Genomic DNA, 22310 nt, shown 5'->3' on the forward strand with positions numbered 1-22310 from the left:
CCTATTTTGCAACATGGAGTACCTTGCCTTGAACTCTTCAAAAATCCCTGCATAAATAGATGTGTTATCAGATTGATCTTGAAATTTAAGGTCTACATCAAACCTCAGTCAACCTAATTTTTGGTAGAAGGTTTGGCAAAAAATTAGATCTTGTGTTATCGACTATATAAGCCACAAGAAAGCGTCCAATTTAGATGTCATGCAGTTAGATCTTTAAATTATAAAAAAAAAAAAGTGGGTCTAATAAATATACAAGAAAAGGAAAAAAAATTGAGATTCCAAACTGGTCACCGTGTAAGAGGTAGAAGAAGAGCTATGGAATGATGGTACCTGGGAGATCCTAATAACATTAAAAGGCATCAGCTATGAGTTTTCGAGGCCTGTACATGCATGTATTTTACATACCCCCTGTGCTTGGCCCTTACCCACAATTTCTAAGAAAAGGAAGGAATATTTAGTCATGTGATATGTCATCAAACACATGGTATTGCATATCAATAACCTATTGCTACTGTATCAGTCAACTTTTTTTTTTTATAATTTACCATAGTCAGTGCATCCCATAATAAGTAGTAGGAAGGATCAAACAGAAAGTAATAGGCTTGCAAAATGCATAGGAGAAGACATGCAGCATGAGCAGGGTGAATTTGACAGATTTGTCCCTATGGAGGTCAATCAAACTAATAAAAGAAAAAAAATGGTCACATATACAAAATTGAGGATTATAGCAACACCGGTCAGTTTCCAATAGTTTTCAAAGAGAAGTTGGAAAATGGAGGAAAGCTTTTAGCTGATGCATCACCACTTTTTTTTTTTATTTTTTTTTATTTTTGTATTTACACGACCCCCATAATTTGATAAGTTAGTTTAGAACGTGTAAAACATACAAATGTCTGAACAAGTCCTCCATGGAGGATGACCTGAGAGGTGTAAAAAAAATATGACTATTATATAAACTTACCACCGGCCCTCCCTTTACCCCCCATTTACTTTTTATTTAGTAGGCTAATAGTAATAGTAAATAATACATCATTCTCTCCGAATACAGAGTTATTCGGCTCGGAGAGCTCGAGTTGCACATAGCTAACTGTTATCTTTGAAAATTATCTTCATAGAAATGGAATGTAAAAAAAAAAAAGCATCATTTCTAAATGAAAAATTAGCAATTTTGATTTTACATTGTAATAATATATATTTTAGTATAGTTACATATGTTTCCAACATTTACTATGCCCACTTTCTCAAAGTAAAATCCCAGACAGTGTGCCCACCGCTTGGGCCTGTATTTTTGGTTGCATCTGTATCTCTCCAAAATAAAAATGCTAAATTCTTTCTTTTGACGGGATGAAATCCCTTTGATATGGCTGTGTAAATGCCCATTAAATCCTTGGCTACACAGGATAAATTACATGGATCAAAATGCCTGTACAATACAATGAATTAGGAGGGTCTTCTATGAAGGTGGTCTTCACTCTGTGGCTCTACAGCTGTTCGGGATCTCCCAGCAGGACATACTGAGAGGTAACAGTAGGAGAGTCACATAGGCAATAGCTCTAGGAGGTCAGCTACGCATACTGCCGATACCTGCAAGTGACGCTAGGCAGAAACGTCCATTACATACATTTTTCAGCCTCAGTCACACATGATAATTCTCAGACATGGCCAAATGGTGTCAATGAGGATGTTCCCTATTTGCCTTTGGTGAGTTTACCATGGCTTCCAGTGGTGCTATGAGTGAATGTTAGACCTCAGACCCTACTAAACGTCCAGTGTTCCATTTTTGACCTTTTTTCTCTGACCTCATTGACCATAACGTATATAAATGTATATTCAACTGCTTCGTAATCTGGTGTATTAGGCCTTGTATCAGAGATGCCCTTACCTGGTAACCCATTGACAGTTCACATTTTGTTTTTACACTTTGCTATGGGCAATAAATCCATATTTTTACATCTACAATAGGTTTCATGCACAAGGTCCACTACAAAAATCATTGCTTGCTTGATAACATATTATATTGCTAGTGAGAGAAAATGCTACATTTTATTTTATTTGAGGCTTCATATTGCTGTCACTGTAACTAACACCCCTTGCACTGAATACATAAGAAGTAGTAATAAATGGATATTAAAAATTAATAGTTGCATCAATCAATATGACACCATGGTATCCACAATGTGGCTCCAGGCCTATTGGGCCACTTGAATTCCTAACCATGACAAACAAAATTCCTACCATTGCTCTAGAAATCCCTACATCTGCTCTGATCGATAATAGATTACTTCTGCCTAATAGAATTCTCTAGCGCTGATCTCCGACAGGAAGTGATGACTATATTTTAGAGGCTGCTGATTGGTTGGTTGAATGTCATTTCCTGTTACAGATGTAGAGAGCACATTTGAATGTTCACTGCTGTGATATTACAATCTATAGGCAATGTAATTATTTGAATATATTTTAGTTTTTTTTGCTGGCACATGGGTGGTGGACACAATGGCATTAACAATTCCATGTATATGTTATTACTGTTCTGTAGAATATCTGTATAGTGGCAGTGTATATATCACTATATGATGGTTACTTGAAGATTTTTTTTTTACTGTGAATGATATTCTTTTTGGAACTACTAGGTCTGTGTTCTTCCTATTTGTCCCATTGGCAGCACAGTCCTACGAACTGGAGCGCAAAGGGGGCAAGGTTCATGCAATGCTATCCCAAAAGTGGGTGCATTGGTATTGTGGTAAGTAGATGTCCAACTTTTGGAAATTAAAATGTTGGTAAGTATGGCTCTGAATACTCATGCTGCATTTTATGGATATTGGTACAATATACAAAATGGCTGCTAGAACTGTAAATTTTTGCCTTTTTTGTGGAAAGGTTGGAAAATAGTACTGTATGTAAAATTTCAAGGATTGTATCTCTGGAAGAGATGTATGTCTTATTCATTCTGTTAAACAGCTGCATAACCATCTGGGTTAAAGATTAGGACTCCCCTCTGTTATATCAGATGGTTTTTCAGCTACTGGACTCCTCTCTATCTCTCCAGTATGTCCGACTGATGCTCATCCTAGTAACAATAACTAATAATGTAACCAGGGATTTAAAAAAAAAAAAAAAAGTCACAGAATAACAAAGTTAAAAGTGCATTCATGTTAATAAAATAAGAAAACATAAGGATGTTCCTTTGATAGCTGATGACCAAACATTGCTTTGATATCTACCTCACCAAATCTCTGCTTGAACGTTCAGGTGTTCAGAATGTAGAGAGGGGTATAAGCCTCTTCCAGACAGCTTAGGTGGTTGCTTATCTCTCCAATATCTAAGATGATGGACCTTTACCCTAAAATCATCTGTCAAGGAAGGGTCAGGAGGCCCCATTTACATTAGATGGTTGGCCAGCCCCATTAAAAATGGCGGGTTTGGCCAACTTTTGACTATGGGGGGGGGGGGGAGGGCTCAAGACTATTTAGTTCACTGTCAACACACTGGCAAGATTTAATGCAGAACATTATTTTGTAGTTGAGTTATTTCTATTGACAACAAAAAGCCAAGAACTGGACAACCTTTTCATACTTGAGTTCTATGCAACAACTTGTAGACCTATATGACCTACTCCCAGAACTTCACTGTTAAACAGACTTCTAGATCTGATAATCTACTCAATATTCTCTGAAAACTGGAACACAACGTCTTGAGAGACCAAGAAGTACCAATGGAAATTTATTAGTCCTGGTTGGTTGACATTTATGTGTGTTTGACCCCTCCATTAAAGCTACTCATACGTATAAGATTTTGATTGCCTAGAATACAGCTGATCAATCTTATGAACTGCCTCACCAAAACATAACATACTAAACTAGTTGATCGGGAGAAAAAGTTACAAAAATAAAAACAGAACAAACAGAATGAACTTGCACAAAGTGGTAGAGCTGATGTCTTCCAATCATACTAGACACTTTAATTTTTATCTGACCACAGCCAAAAAATGCCAAACATTTCTGCCATTGGCCATCGTGAACAGATTTCCTAAAAAAAAATAGCCATTTTTGTCTACTTATATCTCATGTATATGGGCAGCTTAAGGCCTCATGAACATAAAATGTGAGCTTTACACGCTCATTCTACTTCTGATAGCATTTATTGTTTTTTATCCAGACCAGTGGTCTCCAACATGTGGCCTTCAAGCTTTGGCAAAACTATAGAGCAACTCCCAAAGATGGAGATTTAGCCCCCCCCCCTTACAGGTTGGAGACTACAGATCTAAACTTTCATTGAGTTGCACTCAACACAGCAAAGCAGCTTTATAGTAAAAGTTTGAGGATTAGTGAACATTAGCAGCACCACCTATAACATTTCAGCAGTTGCGCATATGTGTGTACCTGTCCAATGACTTCCAGGTCACATTACATACAGCATAACATGGCTTCCTTACCAACCATTTCCTAATATTACTAGGCTATTAATACTGAGGAGTTCATTGTATTTAAAAACCATTCAATACATCTTATCTTACTTGAGTATTATCTAAACCATTGATGAAAAACATAATGGTTGTTTGCATGAGCAGTACCAATGATAACAATTCTTGGCACAATAGGCACAAAAAAAAGGAGAGGAGAGGAGTCGGCCATTAGGACCCATCAGATATCTACTTTAATTTTCCAACCTGAGAAAAAGAAAATTCCCTTATTGCATCCTGTAAAATAACAACAATGTGGTTGTGAACTTGCACTTTCATATCTTTAGCATACTGTAGATAGGCCATATGTTTTGTGCTGAGCAGTTTCTTAATAAATCGTTATAGTGGCCTGAGCTCTGTTCTTTTGTGATATTGATCTCCAGATCCTGCAAAGACATGGAACAGGGGATAAAACATAAAGTGTAGCTGCCTACAGCCACCAGTAGGGGGAGTTTAGGAGCATACTGCATACTGTTGACACATTGAACTCATTAACAATACTGTATGCAGAAAGTTCCCGAACTAATGGTGGTTTTGCATTTTAGTTTTTAACTTAAACTTTGGTGCTCTGTATCAGAACGGAATATTACTCAATATTACCAAATATTAAACCATTATAACTGGAATGATCTCTTCAACAGAACTTAGACTGGTTTGGGGATAAACTAACACAAGATGTTAGCTTCTCATACAATACTAACATGATATGTCATGTGACTGTCTGTATTTAGAGATTTATGAAAGTGATACCCAACTTACTCTCGCTTCATTTCATCGGTTAACAATGTAACCTAGGCGGGGCTTCACAGTATTTGGGCCTCATCTCCTGGCTGGGGAGTGAGCCCAACTGTTCACCAATGAAATTGAGTGATTTTAGAGCAGAAGGATGATGAAGACAAGTTTTATACAGGTATATTTTCAATGTGCAGCATCTGAGCTTGTGGATGATACGTAGAACTGCACATAGAGTAAGGGGGGACTACTTTAAGCATTTTTAGTATTTTTTTTGTTATGAAACAAAGGATCTTAAGCTCATTTAATGGACTTATGTGTTCAGTGTTAAAAATGGGCAGGTTGGGCATTTTCCATTAAATGGAGAGAACTTGGGTTGAAAGGATTGACAGACTTGCAGGCCAAGGTTCCAGAGATCTGAAAACTTGACTATAGGGGCGTACACTATATTTGCTATTTTGTTTGAGACCTTTTTACATAAATTCAAACAAACCCCAATGTAAAAAGTCCAATAACTCAAATAGCTGAAGGCCTACTTTTTTTTTGAGCTGATGTACTCTTTGGTCTTATTGTCCAGACATTTTAACATGTAAACTAAACTATAAGAAGTGAACCCTTGCAGGTCAGAAAGAACCACATAACTTCACCCCATGGCAGCTGCCATACGAGGCAAATGTTTTTTATAGACTCTTTTAGGGTCATTGCACTTATTGAACTCTTATAATGCCATGTTCCATTTCCTTAAACATTGATGTGTTGCACCAAAGGTTCCGTCTCAAGGCAAAAGTTCTATGCAAAAAAAAGTTACGTACTTTACTCGTTGTTGTAGAATACATATGGCGCTCATGCACAGCAGAGGTATCCAGCTTCAGTACACAAGAAATTCCAAGAGGGTAATTTTTTAATTTGAAGTGGAAGATTTTGGATGAATGTAACTCTATTTTTTTGCCCTTCTGGAAGAACTTGATAGTTGAAGTTGGATCGCCATGAGAGCAGCATGTGACTTCTAGCTTCTGCCATTGCATGCATTTAGTTAGAAGGATTAATCATTGAGAACTGCTCAGCAATGACTACCAGTGGTCACCTCGAATTGGAGGCTTTGACCAAAGACTCTGTGAAGTGGGCTACAGTTAGTTATTAGGCTAGGGCTACTCCATCACCTGAACTGCAGTTTAGCCCACCAAGAGTGCCACACAGCAGTATTTGTAGACCAACATGGAGTTAGATGTGGCGTTTGAAGACTTCAACAGTTGGGTCCAGGAGAACCCAACTAATGGAAGGTGGTACTCTTACCATTTTGATGGTATGGGAGTATTCCCTGTAGCCCCAGCCTTACAGTAACCATAAGGAATTAGCAAATCTTTTGTATCTTTCTTTACTTACTCAGGGAAGAAAGAAACCAAGAAAAATAAAATGACTCTTTAATACAATTTATCCTTATTTTTTCCATCTCGCAATGATCAATCGAGAACAAACAGTAAAAAAAAATGTGCAGAAACAGCCAGGAATATGTTTGCAAGCATGAAATCAATCTGGCCAGGAAGTCATATAGTACATGCACATACAACACAAGATGCTCATTCCATGAAAGGAGTTTGGTTCACTTTAGTGAGGGTCTCATTTTATGCCAGAAGCAGGAGAGACAGCTACCAGAATTTGCATAGAAGAAGTTGCATACAGGAAGAACCCATTACCTTTCACCTAAAGATACATATATTATTTTATGGAATATTTCATATTGTAATCCTATAATGAAATCCTATAGCTCTTGGTCATTGTAGATATTGGGTATGAAGAATCGCTATTTAGTATTATTACCAGTTACATTCTATTTGTGTCAATAGTCTTTGTGTCATAAAGGCAAAGAATGGATATAGTCTCGTCCATGGCAACCACATGGATCATCATTTTATTTTTGTTCCCTTCAATAGAGGAAGATAAACTATAATTGTATTGTCTGTTATGTGCAACTACTTACTTATTTTTCATTATCTATCAGTTTTTATCCACTTGGCAAGGTAGGTTTTAGATATGCTGACCAGCACAAGAAGCCTGAGCTTAAAGGTGGCAGAACCTGAAATGAATTAATAATGAACGCTTATAGGAAATATATAGTATAGTCATAAAAATGTAAATCGGGGATGGGGAACCTTCGGCCCTCCAGCTGTTGCAAAACTAGAATACCCATCAAGGCTGGACATGCCCAAACATGATGGGAATTGTAGTTTTGCAGCAGCTGGAGGACCGAAGGTTCCCTATCCCTGATGTATAGTGTATATTGGTACAAAATAAATAAAATGGAGAAAAGTAAAAAAAATATATAAAAAAATACCCATGGACAATTTTTTAGGGAAAAAAATAAATATCTATATATAGACTGTTGTTCTGTTTAAAAAAATAAAAGCTGTATTCTATTACGTACGGTTCTATTACTAAGGACACCGAGGCCCTTGATAATGTTTACTCTCTGAGGCTGGAGCTAGAAATTGACAGGAAAAATTAGGGTCATGGGGTGGGGGTAGGGGGGTCTTACACTTGCTTACACAGAAATGGTTTGCAGCTGAAAAACTAAATGCTTGTATTCACTTCTTTTTTTCCCTTCTTTCCTCTATAATCGTGTTATTGTGACTATGGAAACAACAGACTGAGGATATTTTATATTTTCTAATGTACAATAAAAAAAAAAACGTCAAAAATTCTAACAAAAATAATAAAAAAAAATGATAAAAATCTAATTCTAGACATACATTTATCTACACACTATAATGTTATAAATGTTCAGTCAATATAGATATTAGCAATAATGCTTCAAGAAGACGGAGAACAGCTGAGCACTTTAATTTATAGCAGCGATATAATTACTGGCCTGTACTATATGATTGATGAACGCTTCCTTCATCTAACACCCACATGCCACAATATTCTTTCACCATGAAATGAATTAACATTTTCAAAAAATCCAAATATATGTGTGTGTGATGGTGGGGCTAAGAAGCGGCCAACGTCAAATTTCATTGGGAATCTGAGAAAGAATCGTAATGTATTGTATATATATTTTTTTCTTCTTGCGGGTTGTAAATGTGTTTCAGAAAAGGTCTAAATTTAGCAGGGAAGCATGGAAACGAGACTAAGTGTTGCTGGCAGGCATCACGTGAGGAGTACGGTTCACCTAATTAGTTTATATTTTTAGCCAAAGCCAGAAAGTTATCTAGAGCAAAAGAATGTCCTTTTACTGCACATCTTTATGTGCATCACCAGAATTATCTGCTCTTTGAAACGGGAGATTTAAAGGGGGGGGGGGGGGGGCAAAAGGAAGTCTGTATATTTATGGATTCTTAGATTCATTCTGATAAAACCCACCATTTTTTGATCTTCCAATTTAGGGGCTATTAATACACATTTTATTTTAAATTATTTAAACATTTAATATTTAAGAAAAATATTCATTAAATAAGAAAATATACAAAAAGATTATATTAAAAAATATAAGTTAAAGTGTCACTGTCATCATAGACCACTTCTTACGTGTCATAGAGACCTGTCAAAAGTTTTGATCGGTTGGGGTCTGAATGTTCAGACCGGTACAAAAAGAGCTTGGAGAACACCATGCTAAGCACTCACCTGTACACACTATGCAAGTGTCAGAAGAGTGCTGGCTATTTGTTTGCTTTTTGTGTCACATGTGGGTGTGTGGCTACCTCTTTTTACCCATCTCCTGTGGCTGTTTTACACAGAGTTTAGTTGATCCTGTATTCCCAGTTTTATAGACTTACAGTCCGAGAGAGGCCAAGTATAGGGTCCCACTGTCTGGAGTCACCTTAACGTAGTGAGTTGGTACATTCTATTTGATTGGATGGTTTGCTAAGTACTTCATTTTTTTTATAAAAAAAAAAAAAAATTAGAGCAGGTTTTTATCGTTTGTACACTGAAGGGTGTATGTGGTGAGTCCTGACACTTGCAGTTTGCTGCACCATTTTTCAATTTTTTTATGTCTCTATGACTTGTCAAAAGTTTTCTATGATGGCAATGACACTTTAAATTTTATCCTTGTGTCTAGGGTCCAATGCGCCACAGTAGAAAAATTCCATGTTTATTACAAATTTATAATAAAATCAGGGAATACAAAGCAACAATTACAGCCAAAATTATATAGTTGTGTTCCTTTTGGTTTAGCAATTTTTTTTTCTTTGCATTGCATTGCTCTGTATTACTTGATTTTACTATGGTTCTGGAATAAAGATGAAGTTTTCTCTGGTGTCTTGGACTTCTTGGATTTGGATGTAAGAATGACCTGGTAGAAAACCATACCAAAGTAAACATGGACACTTGCAAGTGATGTATGGGATGAAATCTTTCTTGTGTCTAGTGTGTTCTTCTGCCAGTACGATGAGTGACACACAGGGCTCTTGCCCAGATTTTGGCCGCTATAGATACCAGTAGCACCAGGGATATGATTACATTACTAGAACTTGGCACCAGGAAGAAGACTATATGACTGGTCATGTCTTTAATAGACTTTTTCCCTTTTTAATACTCATTGTGGCTCAACACTATCCATTGTATTTGAAAGTGGATCATGACCTACAAAGGGTTGGGGGCTCTCATATTCTAGGGCTACGAACCATGTGACTCTTTTTTTTTTTTTTTTTTTTTTTTTTAGAACCGATGCATATAATAGAGATGCCATCTCTTTCACTCTTTCAGTGCAGTTTAGAAAATAGAACCAGTGATCTGATCGCTTGCTACCAACAACCCCTCTAATTTTTGCCTGCACTGATACTTATCGTCAATGAGACCCAACCGGGTTTACAAAACAATCCATCCCTCACTCTGCTACTTTTCAGCCATGGATTAGTCATCATAGTGTTCTTCTCTCCTTCTTCTGTAAATCAGGTCAGACTTATAAAATTAAACCAACAGTGAACCAACCCCCTTTCATAGCCATCCTTTGTGAACGAGAAACAAAGGGCGAGAGTTAAAATACGCATTGGAACCGGTAATTCATCATCATCATCATCATCATCTCAACAAACATACATTAAACACCAGGGCCTCTGGTGCGCTCAAATAGAAATGCATCTTAGAAGTGTTACTTTGTTTCAAAGAGCTGAGTATTCGCACAGAAAAGCACCTTTCGGAATACTCCTCTCATGGAAAAGAGCTCCTTACATAGATTCCTCCAATTTTTTGTAGTGTCTTTAAGGTACTCATCATAATCATCATCATCGAATGGCTGGTTTGTACATTTTCAGATTTTGAAGTCTGGAAGGAAAATATACCTTTTTTTTTTTGCATATAACATTAAATATCATTGTTACAGTATAACATGCAAACACATGCTGGCTAGGAAAATGCAACCTTTAAATAGTATTTTTGACTTTTTTTGTTTTGTTATATCTTTCCAGTTCTTATTTGTATTGTTAATTTTCCTGTCGATGCATTATCGCACCCCTAGCAGAGAACTGCCTTGCAAATAGTCAGTGATCAACATTCTTCTCATCATTCCAGTGCAATCCACTTGTATAGAACCCCAATTTAAAAAATAGAATTATCCAAGTATCCAGTTTATTTTTTTAATTTTTCAGTTCCTTCTTTCTTTCACCTCTTCTTCATCTTCAATGCAGCTGATTTTTATTCCTTGACCATAATCCCATAGGCATTGGGAATGACCATTGATTTCCATCCCTCATTGTTTGAATTGATTTTGCCATTTTTTATTTTTTGTTAAATTTTTCTATTACCTTATATTTTCAGTAGTTGCTGCTTTGTGTTATTTGTTTTCAAATTTTTTTGAAATGATTTATTATTACTCGGAAATCAAGGTGTCGGAAGGAGATTGTGTACATGGGAGGAAATCAATTAATTCACAGTGACAGCTTCCGCCTGCATATATCGAACAAGGACAGGACTCTCCTTATAATTTTCTGTGTGAGGACAAGAGAAAAAAAAATAAAAGGAAAAAGGAGGAAGGAGACAGGAAGGAATGTGACACAGGTAAAGATAGAGGAAGGGAGGAAAAACAAAAAGAGAAAAGAGAGAAAGAAAGGAGAAGTGGACTCAGCTTTCTGACAAAAAACAAAAACACCAGTCAACAGAGCCATGCACCAAAAATGATTAGATAGCTATGGGAATGTTACCGTGTTACGTTACAATATATACATAGTTCAATTATTAGTTTTTTTTTTCAATTTAGGAACATGCAGTCAGGCAGACTTGTTATTGCTTGCAACAGTAGATCATGCACAGAAAGTAGTAAGGAGATGTGCGGATAGCAAAATACATACATACATACACACACACACACACACACACACACATACATACATACATATATGTATATATATATATATATATATATATATATACTTGTATATATGATATATGGCTCATTAAATCCTGAGTATGGTGGTGAGGATTGATCAGGAAGCACAAAGCAGCTCCATAGGAATAAGATCAAGGTTTAATAAAAAGAAAGAAGGGGAAATGAATAAGAAGGACGATCCCCTCCCCCACCTAAAAAGTAAAAAAAAATAATGTATTGGAGAATCATATATATATATATATATATATATATATATATATATATATATATATAAAGTTTTCTGTAGGTTTATTAACAAATGTCTCTTCTATGTATATATATTATTTATAATCTTTAAACTTTTTTCATATTTTCGCCTTCATATTTTAAGAAGGAAATTCATAAGAACAATAAATAATATCATTAAAAAAATTATACCCTTGTATCCCTCTCCGCCCTAAAGAAACTTCCTTTGGCTTGTGTCTCCGTAGTGGAAGAGCATTTCTTACTCCACAACAGCGTCTTCCTGGAGCACAGCTATTTGATTCGGTAGGGGGAGTCATGTAAAAGTCTTTTTTTTTATACATATATATTCCTCAGCAAAGTGCAAAATGTTTTTTTTTTCTTTTTTTTCTTATATTAAAAGCCAAACTTGATTTAAATATATCTGCATATAATCTATATTTTCATCATCCTCTTAAAAAATAACAAAATTTGTTAAAGTCTCTGTCTTATTTTTTTTTGTTCTTTTGCCAGTGTTGATGTTTTTTTGTTTTTTTTGTAGTTATTACTATTTAAGGTTCCCCTTATGAGTTGATTGAGTCCATGCTATAAGATGGAGGGAATGGGAGACCGTGGGCGTCTCACTGCCGATGGTGACCCAAATGGGGTAGAGATAGGAGACAGTCTGAGCGTATTTCCACTCATGCCAGCTATGCTGTTTAGACTCCGGGATTTTTCATAACCTTGATATCCATGAGATAAATAAAAAAGAAAAAAAAAAAAGATTATGAAGCACAACTTATTTTGCCCAGAATCATGGACAGGGAAACTTCATACAATAAAAGCTAGAATTGTGGCTACCCAGAAATAAAACAAGCCTTGTATATGCCCATTGTTATATTCAGATCACATTATTACATTTTTTAATGTTTATTTATTACTCTAGCTTGGGAATCAACATCTTAGGAAGACCATGGTACCACAAGCCCCATAGCCATTCAAGCCACCGCCGATCAGTGTTCTACATATTTATTCTTACAATATCCTAGAGTACAATCTAAATTTTTCTCCAGAACTGATATTGTATTCTTGGCAGTCTGTCCAGTTAGTAGGGTACATATATGCCTCCTATCGGGAAACTTAGACTAAACAATTCTATGGCCTGTTTATCCCATATCATGACTGAGAAAAGAAGCAGGAGCTAATAGATACATAATATGAAACTAATATTGTTATTAGGGACCACTTAGGGTGCCCCAAGCTCTGAGAATATGAGCATAGAGACACGTTGCATTAATAGGACATTGGACACCCTATGGAGACCTTTACAAATGTCTCAACTGAAGAACTTTTTCATTGATCTAGCCCCTAGTTCACCCACTTCCAGTCTATGGTTCCTAAGCTCCAGTATTTTCTTCAGGACCCCACAGTTCCTATAGGCCACTGTCTTCTTTTTTGTGTATCACAAACCTAAGTCTTAAAGGCAGACTAGACCTAGTTAGACACTACTGGTTCTAACTAGAGATGATCGAACAGTGGAAAATCTTAGGTTCTATAGAACCCGAATCTTGTCAAACCTTCCGCATTTGATTCCCGATGACTTCCCGATCCGTGGGGAAGGAGGAGACAGCCCGGGTACCGCCTGGAATTCCGGGATTCAGCCTAGGTAATAGGCTATATCCCTTAATTCCAGGCAGTACCCTGGTTCTATACAACCTAAGCTCTATAGAACCTAAGATTTTCTACTGTTCGATCATCTCTAGTTCTAACCACCCTTGATATTCCGGGACAGTAAATAATCTATCCACAAATTTTTGCTTTTAACAGTTGGAAAAATAATATGGGTCTGTCCCAGACATGATGGTGAATTGAGAAAGCTTTCTGTGTAATTCCAGTGCTACGGCGCTGTTCAAATCCCATTGGTGCCCTCCTCTCTGAATGTCCCACATCTAAGGAGGCCGGAAGTCAAAGTCTTCAATGAATCATTATGAGAACACTCTCAAAGAGATGCATTGCAGACACTGTCTTCAAAAGCAATAGGGGAAGAGGGAAGCCATGAGGAAAGAAATGTGACGTAGGCACTAGCGGGATCTGAATGGCATTTAAGCACCAGAAAGATGACGTCTAGAAAGGGATTATTGCAAGTATATGGGGGGTGGGGGTGGCAATATAAAAAAAAAGTAACCTAGTCACCTAGTAATCCCTAGAAATAATCCCAGGAATGGAATTGCAGCAGATTCTACATGTATTAAGATTTTAGCTCCACTGTTGATGGTGGTGGGGATATTGGCTGGTGGTGGGGGCACTGGTTAACGGAACATGTAGTAACTTTTCATTGTGTGGCCTTATCTTAAAATTGTTACAGACATGATTGGATTCTCTATAATGATTATTCTAGGATTATTTTAGTACCCGTTGAATTTCTACCTGCCATCATATTCTATTAAATTTAAAGCAATAGTCTTAATACACAGAGTATATGATAACCTTTTTTCCACATATGATGGGACATGTATTAGGCTGTAATGCTTCTGGGCAGACACCTTATTGTCAAATTACAAACACAGCTCCAAGCACAAACATTTAAGGTAGCGACACAAGCAAGTTACAATGTGACCATTTCCCATAAATAAGATCATCTGGGTGACATACTGAAAGCCGATGCAGACCGCTATACAGGAGATTGTGGCCTATAGAAGCCAGTCAGATAAAAAGTAATTCAAGAGATTTTTCTTTTAAATCTAATTGGTTGATATGGACAGCAAAAATTCTTACATAAGCTTTCAGACATGCTCCGCAGGAAAAATAAACATGTCAATCCTAAAAACGTATTTTTTTCTTTAAAGACCTTTATGTAAAATGTAATACTATGTAACATATAATACTATTTTTCAGTTTAGTGGTTGTATTTTGTTTAAATTCAGGTTTTCAGGTGTTTCTCTTAGAATCACATTGCCCCTTAGATGTGACCTCCAACCTGTGGTTGTTTAGCTGTTGGGAGACTTCAACTTACACTTGGCGTTAGTTTTGCAACAGCTGGAAACAACAGCTTGGAGACCACTGCCCTGTCATCAGGTGGATTAAATGGAGTTGATTTGCTAAGATAATTGTATTTGCCAAGTTTAGTAAGGGTTTAAGCACATGACCTTGCACACAGAGCCTGCAGAGAACAACACGGAGGTCCCTATAAGTCAGTCTTACAATATATGGAGTTCTGTAAGGCAATGTATTCTTAGTAGCAGGCTACTAAGTTGTTAACATTGTGTCTTTGGGTGGGTATGATCAGGATTGATTGGATTGAGTGGACCTGTCAAATTGTTCGGGTCTGGCAACGTTCTCTGAACCCAAGCCTGTGGCAGACTCCCTGTGGCTTCAGAAGTTGGGTGCCGCCCTAGGGAGTCCAGGAACTCCAACTTCTGCAGCCACAGGGAATTAATTGCCATCCGTTTGGTTCGGAGAATATTGCTGAACCTGAATAGTTTGACACATCCACTCAACACCAATCATGCGGCCTAACAGATGGGCTTTGAGTCACCTGAGCTCCTACTCTAATTCTATTGACCCCAAAATATACCTGGTACTCTCTGACATTCCCACGTTACCGTGATGAGGTCCTATTTTTTCCTTTGAGATATATGTCCTATTTGGGGTTAGGAATCATCCTGGACCCTTTTTAGGGACATCAAAAACTATAAGAATAAGGAGCACTGCTAGTGCCACTACCCAATGCTAAAGAATATCATTCACCCTGACTACACTACTATGGAGGTGCCATTCGGGCATGACTGTTCTTTGTAAGGGATTTTAAGTTCCTTAAAGTCAAAAAAGTTCATGGGGGCTTTGGAGAATTGTCATCCATCACCCAGTCACATGTAAACTTCATCTCCTAAAAAGTTTGGCTTGAAAGAATTGCGCTCCAATTCAAAACAGAAATTAGAGGCTCCTCCTTTCAGGACCCTTCTTAATAAAGTTTGATGGAATAGGGGGGAGGACCTCTCCTTTGAGAGCCATCTATAAAGCTAAGAGGAAAGGAGGTGTAAAGACCATCTATCTATATCTATATATCTATATATATATATATATATTTTTTATATATATATATATATATATATATATATATATATATATATTTATTTATTTGTATAGCGCCAACAGATTCCGCAGCGCTTATTTAAATATATATAATCTCTGTGGTTTAAATGGGTTCTGTGTAATGCTTCCTATGTCCTGTGGAGGCACTGTAGGGGAATTTAACACTTGCTTTCAGCTTCTTAATAATAAAAGTCATAATAACTATCTTAGCAAACCAGTTCCATATAATTTAGTCACCTTCATTGCTCAAGATTACTCCTTGATGGATATTCAATTGTTCCATTAGCATCTAGATGGTTTTCCCAAAGGGGTTTGCTTAAATGAGATGTGTGTGATTGAAAAAACATGGTTGCTTTCTTCTAGGAACAGACGCTCAAGTGAAGGAGCTGAGCTGCAAGGCTAGATACAATCGACCAGACTAGAAAAAAAAAAAAAATCCATGTTTTGTTCTGTTCACGTACATCCTCCCGTAGACTATATTCTTATGAATATTGGTTCAGCTCACATAAATGACCACCTTCATAGTTAGCAGAAGATAGCCAGTGGAGTCAGTGATACATTTGCTTAGCGCTACCTCAATAGCCATTATAAAGCATGGAGTGTAAGCAGGCATGCAGCAAACTGGCCGAGACAGCTAACAAATTCATACACACAGTCAAACAGGACATGGACCCAGCAGCGGGGGAGTAATCGAGGTTGATGGATCTTGATCACTTTACTGTGGACACATGCAACTTTCTCCTGCCAAGAGTTCCAGTGCTTTTTTGCTTGTGTTAAATCTCAGTGATCCAATATGATAGTTAGATTTTGATCCTATGTAGCTGTCTTTTGCATTGTGTGTGTCCATACAGAGCATATGTCTAAACAGGGCTCGGCAGTGGTTGCATTAGATTCTGCTATTTGTTGGTCACGACCCGTGATATTAGGTGGATGTTCAGCACAGAAAGAAAGCACAATTCTCACAGTAATGACATCTCCGCCAACCTTACCCACTACACTTACAATACACTAACAACAGTGGGCACCACACCGCTATAAGCAAGAATTATTTACAACATTGGTACTGGAATCATTGGACCTGACTTGCCTCAAAAGTCGGCACTGAATAAATCAGCTTCAAGGTTTTACTAGAGCTAAGAGGGAACAAAATAAAACACACACACACGTACACACATAAACAAAAAGAAAAAAAAAAGGAGCTCAATATCAGAATTTTAAGTTTTAAAAAATTAGGTGAGAAAGCAAAATAGTTTACGGTTATCGCTAAAATTTTTAATTTTGTTTGTTTTAGTTCACTTCTTAAGTAAGGTGTTGGAGGAGTCATATAAGACTAAAAAAGCTTTAATTTCTTCCAGAAACTGCATCACGCCTGTTCACGTGAACTGCAACATGGGTGGGTGTGGTGCCATTCCTGAAAGAAAGGAGCCATGTTTTTTTTCTAATCTTGGAAAACCCCTTTAAGAGGAAACATTTCAATTTAGTGAAAGCAGCCATTTTGTGGGCTGTACCAATATTCAAGGGAATGCAAACTTTAAATTTACAAATTATAATATCCGTCCCCTGCTGGTTCAGGCAGAATTTCTAGTCCACATTTTGAAATTGGGAGATTTTACAGGCTCACCCTGTCTGACTCTTTTAGTTAATAACACCCATAGGGCCTGCATGCACCAGCATCATGATATACCTGCCAATTGGGATTATGTATTTCTTTACATAGGGAATGGGATAGATCATAGCTGCTAATGTTGTCATGCGCTGGAGGGGACATACGGATAAACTGAGATCTCAGGATGCAGGTAAATATACTGTTGGCCATGAGACAGGCCCATGTCAGAAGGGAACTTAGGGAACGTATTTAATAACGTGGTGTTTATGCTATATAAGTAACTCTCTTATTGCATTGGCCAAGTCACAGGCAGAAAACCAGTTAAAATGTTTTTCTCTACTTTTTTAGATTCCCTTGGATGGTCTAAAGAGGCTCAATAGCAGTCTGTTCTTGGAATCACGTCCTGTTACTAGAGATGAGCACAACTCGATCAGTCATTCGGCGTTCGATTACCGGTGACTGAAAAACTTGTATGCAGCCCTAGGGAGTCTGGGAAAACATGGATACGGTCATAGGCTATAGGCTGTATCCATGTTTTCTCAGGACTCCCTAGTGCTGCATCCAACTTCTTCAGCCATCTGTATTCAAATTCTGAATGTTCAGGCTTGGACATGCTCAAGTTGCGCTCATCTCTACCTTTTACCATGGAAGCTCATTTTAATATTCAAAAGGAATATACTGGAACAGAATGGGTTGAGAAAAAATACTTCTAGACCTTAGTCATCCTTTAACTAACAGTTGTAATGAACTTGGAATGACCAGAAGCTTGGTCTTTAATACTTTGCTTTGGTGCCAATGCATATTATTAACCCTGGTGTGGATCAGAATCGGGAATGCAGATTCTGAGGGACCACGTTGGCTACACACAACTAGAGTTTACATTGTCCTTTAAGTCAAATGTGGGAGACTAGGCTTACCCTGGGAGTATACATTGTCCTTTGACAATATGGTGGGGCTGCCATTACCCTGGATGATCAGTTCTGTCATTGCTGGCCATCACTGCACGTCTGTCTAGTTCTGTTAGTTCCCATAAAGAAAGTCATCTGCTCATACATGGGGAAATTTCAGAAGTCTTGTTCTTTACGTTTTTCTTTACGTTTGTTTTTTTACTTCTTTAAGCTTTTTATTATTAGATTTATTATTAGATTTCAGTTTAATTATAATGACCCAGGAAAGATCTTCACGGTGACTTAAGGTCACATTAACCATGCAGTCTCACCTTACATCATCATTTTATAGAGCAAAATGAGCTGAGATGATAGATACATTGTTCGGTGGGGAAAGCCTCAACACAACTTGTAATTTATTCATTTAAATCTTGACTAATTTTGAGTGGTAGAGTCCAGGGGGGCGGTCCTAATTAGTGATTAATAGTATGTTAGTGATAATCTCTGTATGTACACTTACTGTAAAGCGGGAGGCTTCTAATTACTGATTAGCACCACTTATTAGACTCCTAAATTCAGAATTACTTTAAGGCTATGTTCACACTACGTAAAACTACGGCCGTTGTTGCCATCGGCAACAATGGCAGTACTTTTCACGTTGTGGAACACTGCCTCTGCTTCTATGGGATCCCGGTCGGAGAGTACACACATCGTATGCGCTGCGGCCGGGATCTTGCAGGGCCGCAAATAACTGACATGTCAGTTTTCTGCGGCCGTAATTCAATGAATTGCGGCAGTAGGAAACCCTGTCAGTTCACTCAATGAAGCGAGCGGCTCCGAACGCTCGCTTCATTTTGCGCTGTGGGAAGCTTTGATGCGGGCGCGCGCTGATGCGGCCGGGTAGATCGCACTTAAGTTATTCATTTAGGCTATGTTCACACTTCGTGAGAGACCGGATGTTCCGTGACCCCGGCCGGGTCACGGAACGGCTGGTCTCTGCCCGGATCCTCCCGGAGTCACGGAACATCCGGTCTCTCACGAAGTGTGAACATAGCCTAAATGAATAAATGACAAGTTTGACTGTATATTTTTAACATAACTATATATCAATCTGCCAGCGCCTCCTGCTCTATAACATGCTATAAGCAGCTCACATTACATTTTTAATATGACAAGTTACCTTTAAAGTGGTTGGAGAAACGGTGCCAGTGTTGTCTGTGGGCTCTTTTAAGTATTGCACCTCCGAATTAACTTGACAACAGCTGAGCTGTAATACCTTAGACATCCCACGAACAAGAGTGGCGCTTTCCTAACCCCTATACAACCCCTGCAATACAACTCTACTTCGTTCCTAGATGTTACTTTGGTATACTCTCGATATACAATCTTTATATATTATTATTATGTAAAATTATATGACATTATATTTGATATATTTTATTATATTAAAATATATGATATAGTATTGTTGTTATTATATAGTATCAAATGTTTCATACATCATATAAGAATTGGCTTTTTATTGAATATGATAACATGGTAAGAGGTATAAATCAGATTTTCCTGTTGTCAGATGGTTGAAACCTTGCTTCAGAATTTCAGGCGACTGCAGGCGTTGTGTTTTATGTGATTTTATACCAGCAGCTGGCTGATTGCTCTTGTATAGCTAGGTATGGAGTACCGCTGTGTAAGACTTTAGTTCTAACTAAATCTGATTTATATGTTTTGTTCCTTTGCTTATATTAAATAATGGGGGGAAATTAGTAAAAGCTCTAAACGCTTGGTATTATCTAACCAGAGCTGAAGTTTTTTGTGAAATGATGATGAAGTCAAGCAAATGGAGAAGGCACAATGTTCTTAACCAGTGGCCAACTAGAACATATTAGGCTACTATAATACAAGACCCCTTCTCATACAAAAAGGATTAAAAACTTGTTTTACAGACAAGCTCGGAGCAGATCCCTATAATGCCTACCCATATACTTCATTCATTGCAGGCAGGGCCACCTGAATGATCTCTAGATTGTTTGTGCGACCCTTTGATATTATATTTTTCGGATGCACATCCTTCGAGTACATGGGGCGATCTGTGACTGATAACTGTGATTTTAATGCCTGTACAAAAGCTTCAATTAGAAGACAAACAAGTGGTTTTTTTGTTTGTCAGTTGATTACTGGCCCTTTTATTGGAAATGAATCTTCCTGCAGGGGTTTCAGCCTCTTCAATAAGCTGATCAGCTGGGGTGCCAGTAATCAGACCCCTAAATTTAGGTAAAGCGAACCAATCTGCCCAGAATAGATACCTGAGGGTGTCTGAAAACTCCCAGGTCTAAAACAGTGCAATCCATAAACAGGGATGTACTGTGTATGGGTGGTTGTAAAGATCCCCATACACTTTAGACTTTTGCCCATACCTGACTGTTCCTAACGAACACCGACAGATAGGGATGGTCCGAATCTGCCGAGGTTCGAGTTCGTATGAACCCGAACGCTCGGCATCAAATTCCCGCTGTCTGCCCGCTCCGTGCAGCGGGTGGATACAGAGGGAGGACCGCCTGGAAAACTGGGATACAGCCTATGGTTATGTATCCACCCTGTACACGGAGAGGGCAGACAGCGGGAATCATTTCCGAGGGTTCGGGTTCGTACGAACCCAACCCGAAGCAGGTTCGGACCATCCCTACCAACAGATGATATTGGTGGGGATAAGGGTCAGGCATGATGGAAAATCACTGCCCAACCCCTTTGTTCAGGGAAAGATAAGTCATTATTGTCTGGTTGCTGTTAACCCGCTCCCCATAGAGAACACAGGACCGCCCATCTGAATGTTCCTGTCTATGGAAAGACATGCCACTTGCAAAAGAGATAACTGATTGGCGGATGATCTTTCGGCTATATGGCCACCTTTAGAACGCTGACTAATTCTGTGCAACACAATCCCTCCTGTTGTAAGCACAAGAGAATGGATCAACTCTAATATTTTTTATAGTGCTCTCATATTCTGGCATAAGATTTATTTTCCTTACCTTGACGACAACATGGTTGTCTGTTAGGTCCACCCATTAGACATATACACTACAATTATTTTATTTTATCTGAGATTTAAGTGCTGATCTCCAGCAGATGCCAGGTACAGCTTGTCGATGACATCAAATGAGCTTTGTTTAGATATTATCGAATGGTGACTTGGCCATTGTGTGATGGTAACTTGAATCAAGAAGACAGATGGTGCAGCACTGCATCTGCTTCCTCCTACCACCTGCCAATAGTGAGGGTTATTAAGGAATGATCTGAACGAGTCAGATTGCATCCAAAGGCTTGGTTGATACTTCCAAGACAGTTCAACATGCATTTTGATGTGTAGCCTTTGGGTATCAGATCATTTGATAACCTGAATTTAGTAAATGAAATGTGAGTAAAATGAAGTAGGATCCATACTTGGCTGGTGGCACATTGTACATATGGTATCTTAGAAAGCTTAGGCATTTCTAGCCAAGACAAAAATCACCATAAATATGGATCTGGAGCTTATGAGTAGGATTACTTGGTGCATTGCAAACAAAAATGAGCAAGGTTTGTAGTTAATGAGGGTGAGAAAAGGGACTCCCCTTTCATGCTACTCACCCCTAAGGCATCATGCATCCTACTGCTTGATCCATGTGGCTGCATTGGCATTGAGGTCATGCAGGAGATCAACGTCTTGTTTGTACCAGTCGTCGTGCTGAGGTGATGGAGTGCAGGCGTTGACAGCTGAAGAGCGAAGGGCGCAGGCAATGACAATGAAACATGGATGGCAATGAAAATAAACAAACAAAAAAAAAAGATATGTTTAAATGTAGATGGTTTTATCGAGATGCACTGCCCCCATACTCCCAGCAGGTGTGTCGGCCTCTGTAGTAGACCTTACACACTGTATGATACAGGAGATCACACCTTTTATAAAAAAAACATGACATTACAATATACAGACTAGAGCAGCTGTCTTAGACTTGGTAACGACCTGCTAATATC

The 22310-nt window shown here is 38.1% G+C and overlaps 1 protein-coding gene across 7 annotated transcripts in view; it reads right to left on the bottom strand.

The window, feature by feature from the left end:
- Positions 1–12244: 12244 nt before the first annotated feature.
- Positions 12245–22310, bottom strand: part of LOC138769231 (voltage-gated potassium channel KCNC1-like) — a 67729-nt gene continuing 57663 nt past the window's right edge. For 4 of the 7 annotated variants that reach the window (XM_069947564.1, XM_069947562.1, XM_069947558.1 and 1 more), the window contains one exon: positions 12245–12457. In XM_069947564.1, the coding sequence (XP_069803665.1) occupies positions 12321–12457 (137 nt within the window). In that variant the 3' untranslated portion in view covers positions 12245–12320. Of the gene's footprint in view, positions 12458–18171; positions 18178–19937; positions 19944–21923; positions 22050–22310 lie in introns of all 7 variants that reach the window. The other 3 variants (XM_069947559.1, XM_069947560.1, XM_069947563.1) reach the window with 3 other exon arrangements.

This window comes from Dendropsophus ebraccatus, chromosome 12 (genome assembly GCF_027789765.1).
Source record: "Dendropsophus ebraccatus isolate aDenEbr1 chromosome 12, aDenEbr1.pat, whole genome shotgun sequence".
In the NCBI taxonomy this organism is placed as follows: domain Eukaryota; kingdom Metazoa; phylum Chordata; class Amphibia; order Anura; family Hylidae; genus Dendropsophus; species Dendropsophus ebraccatus.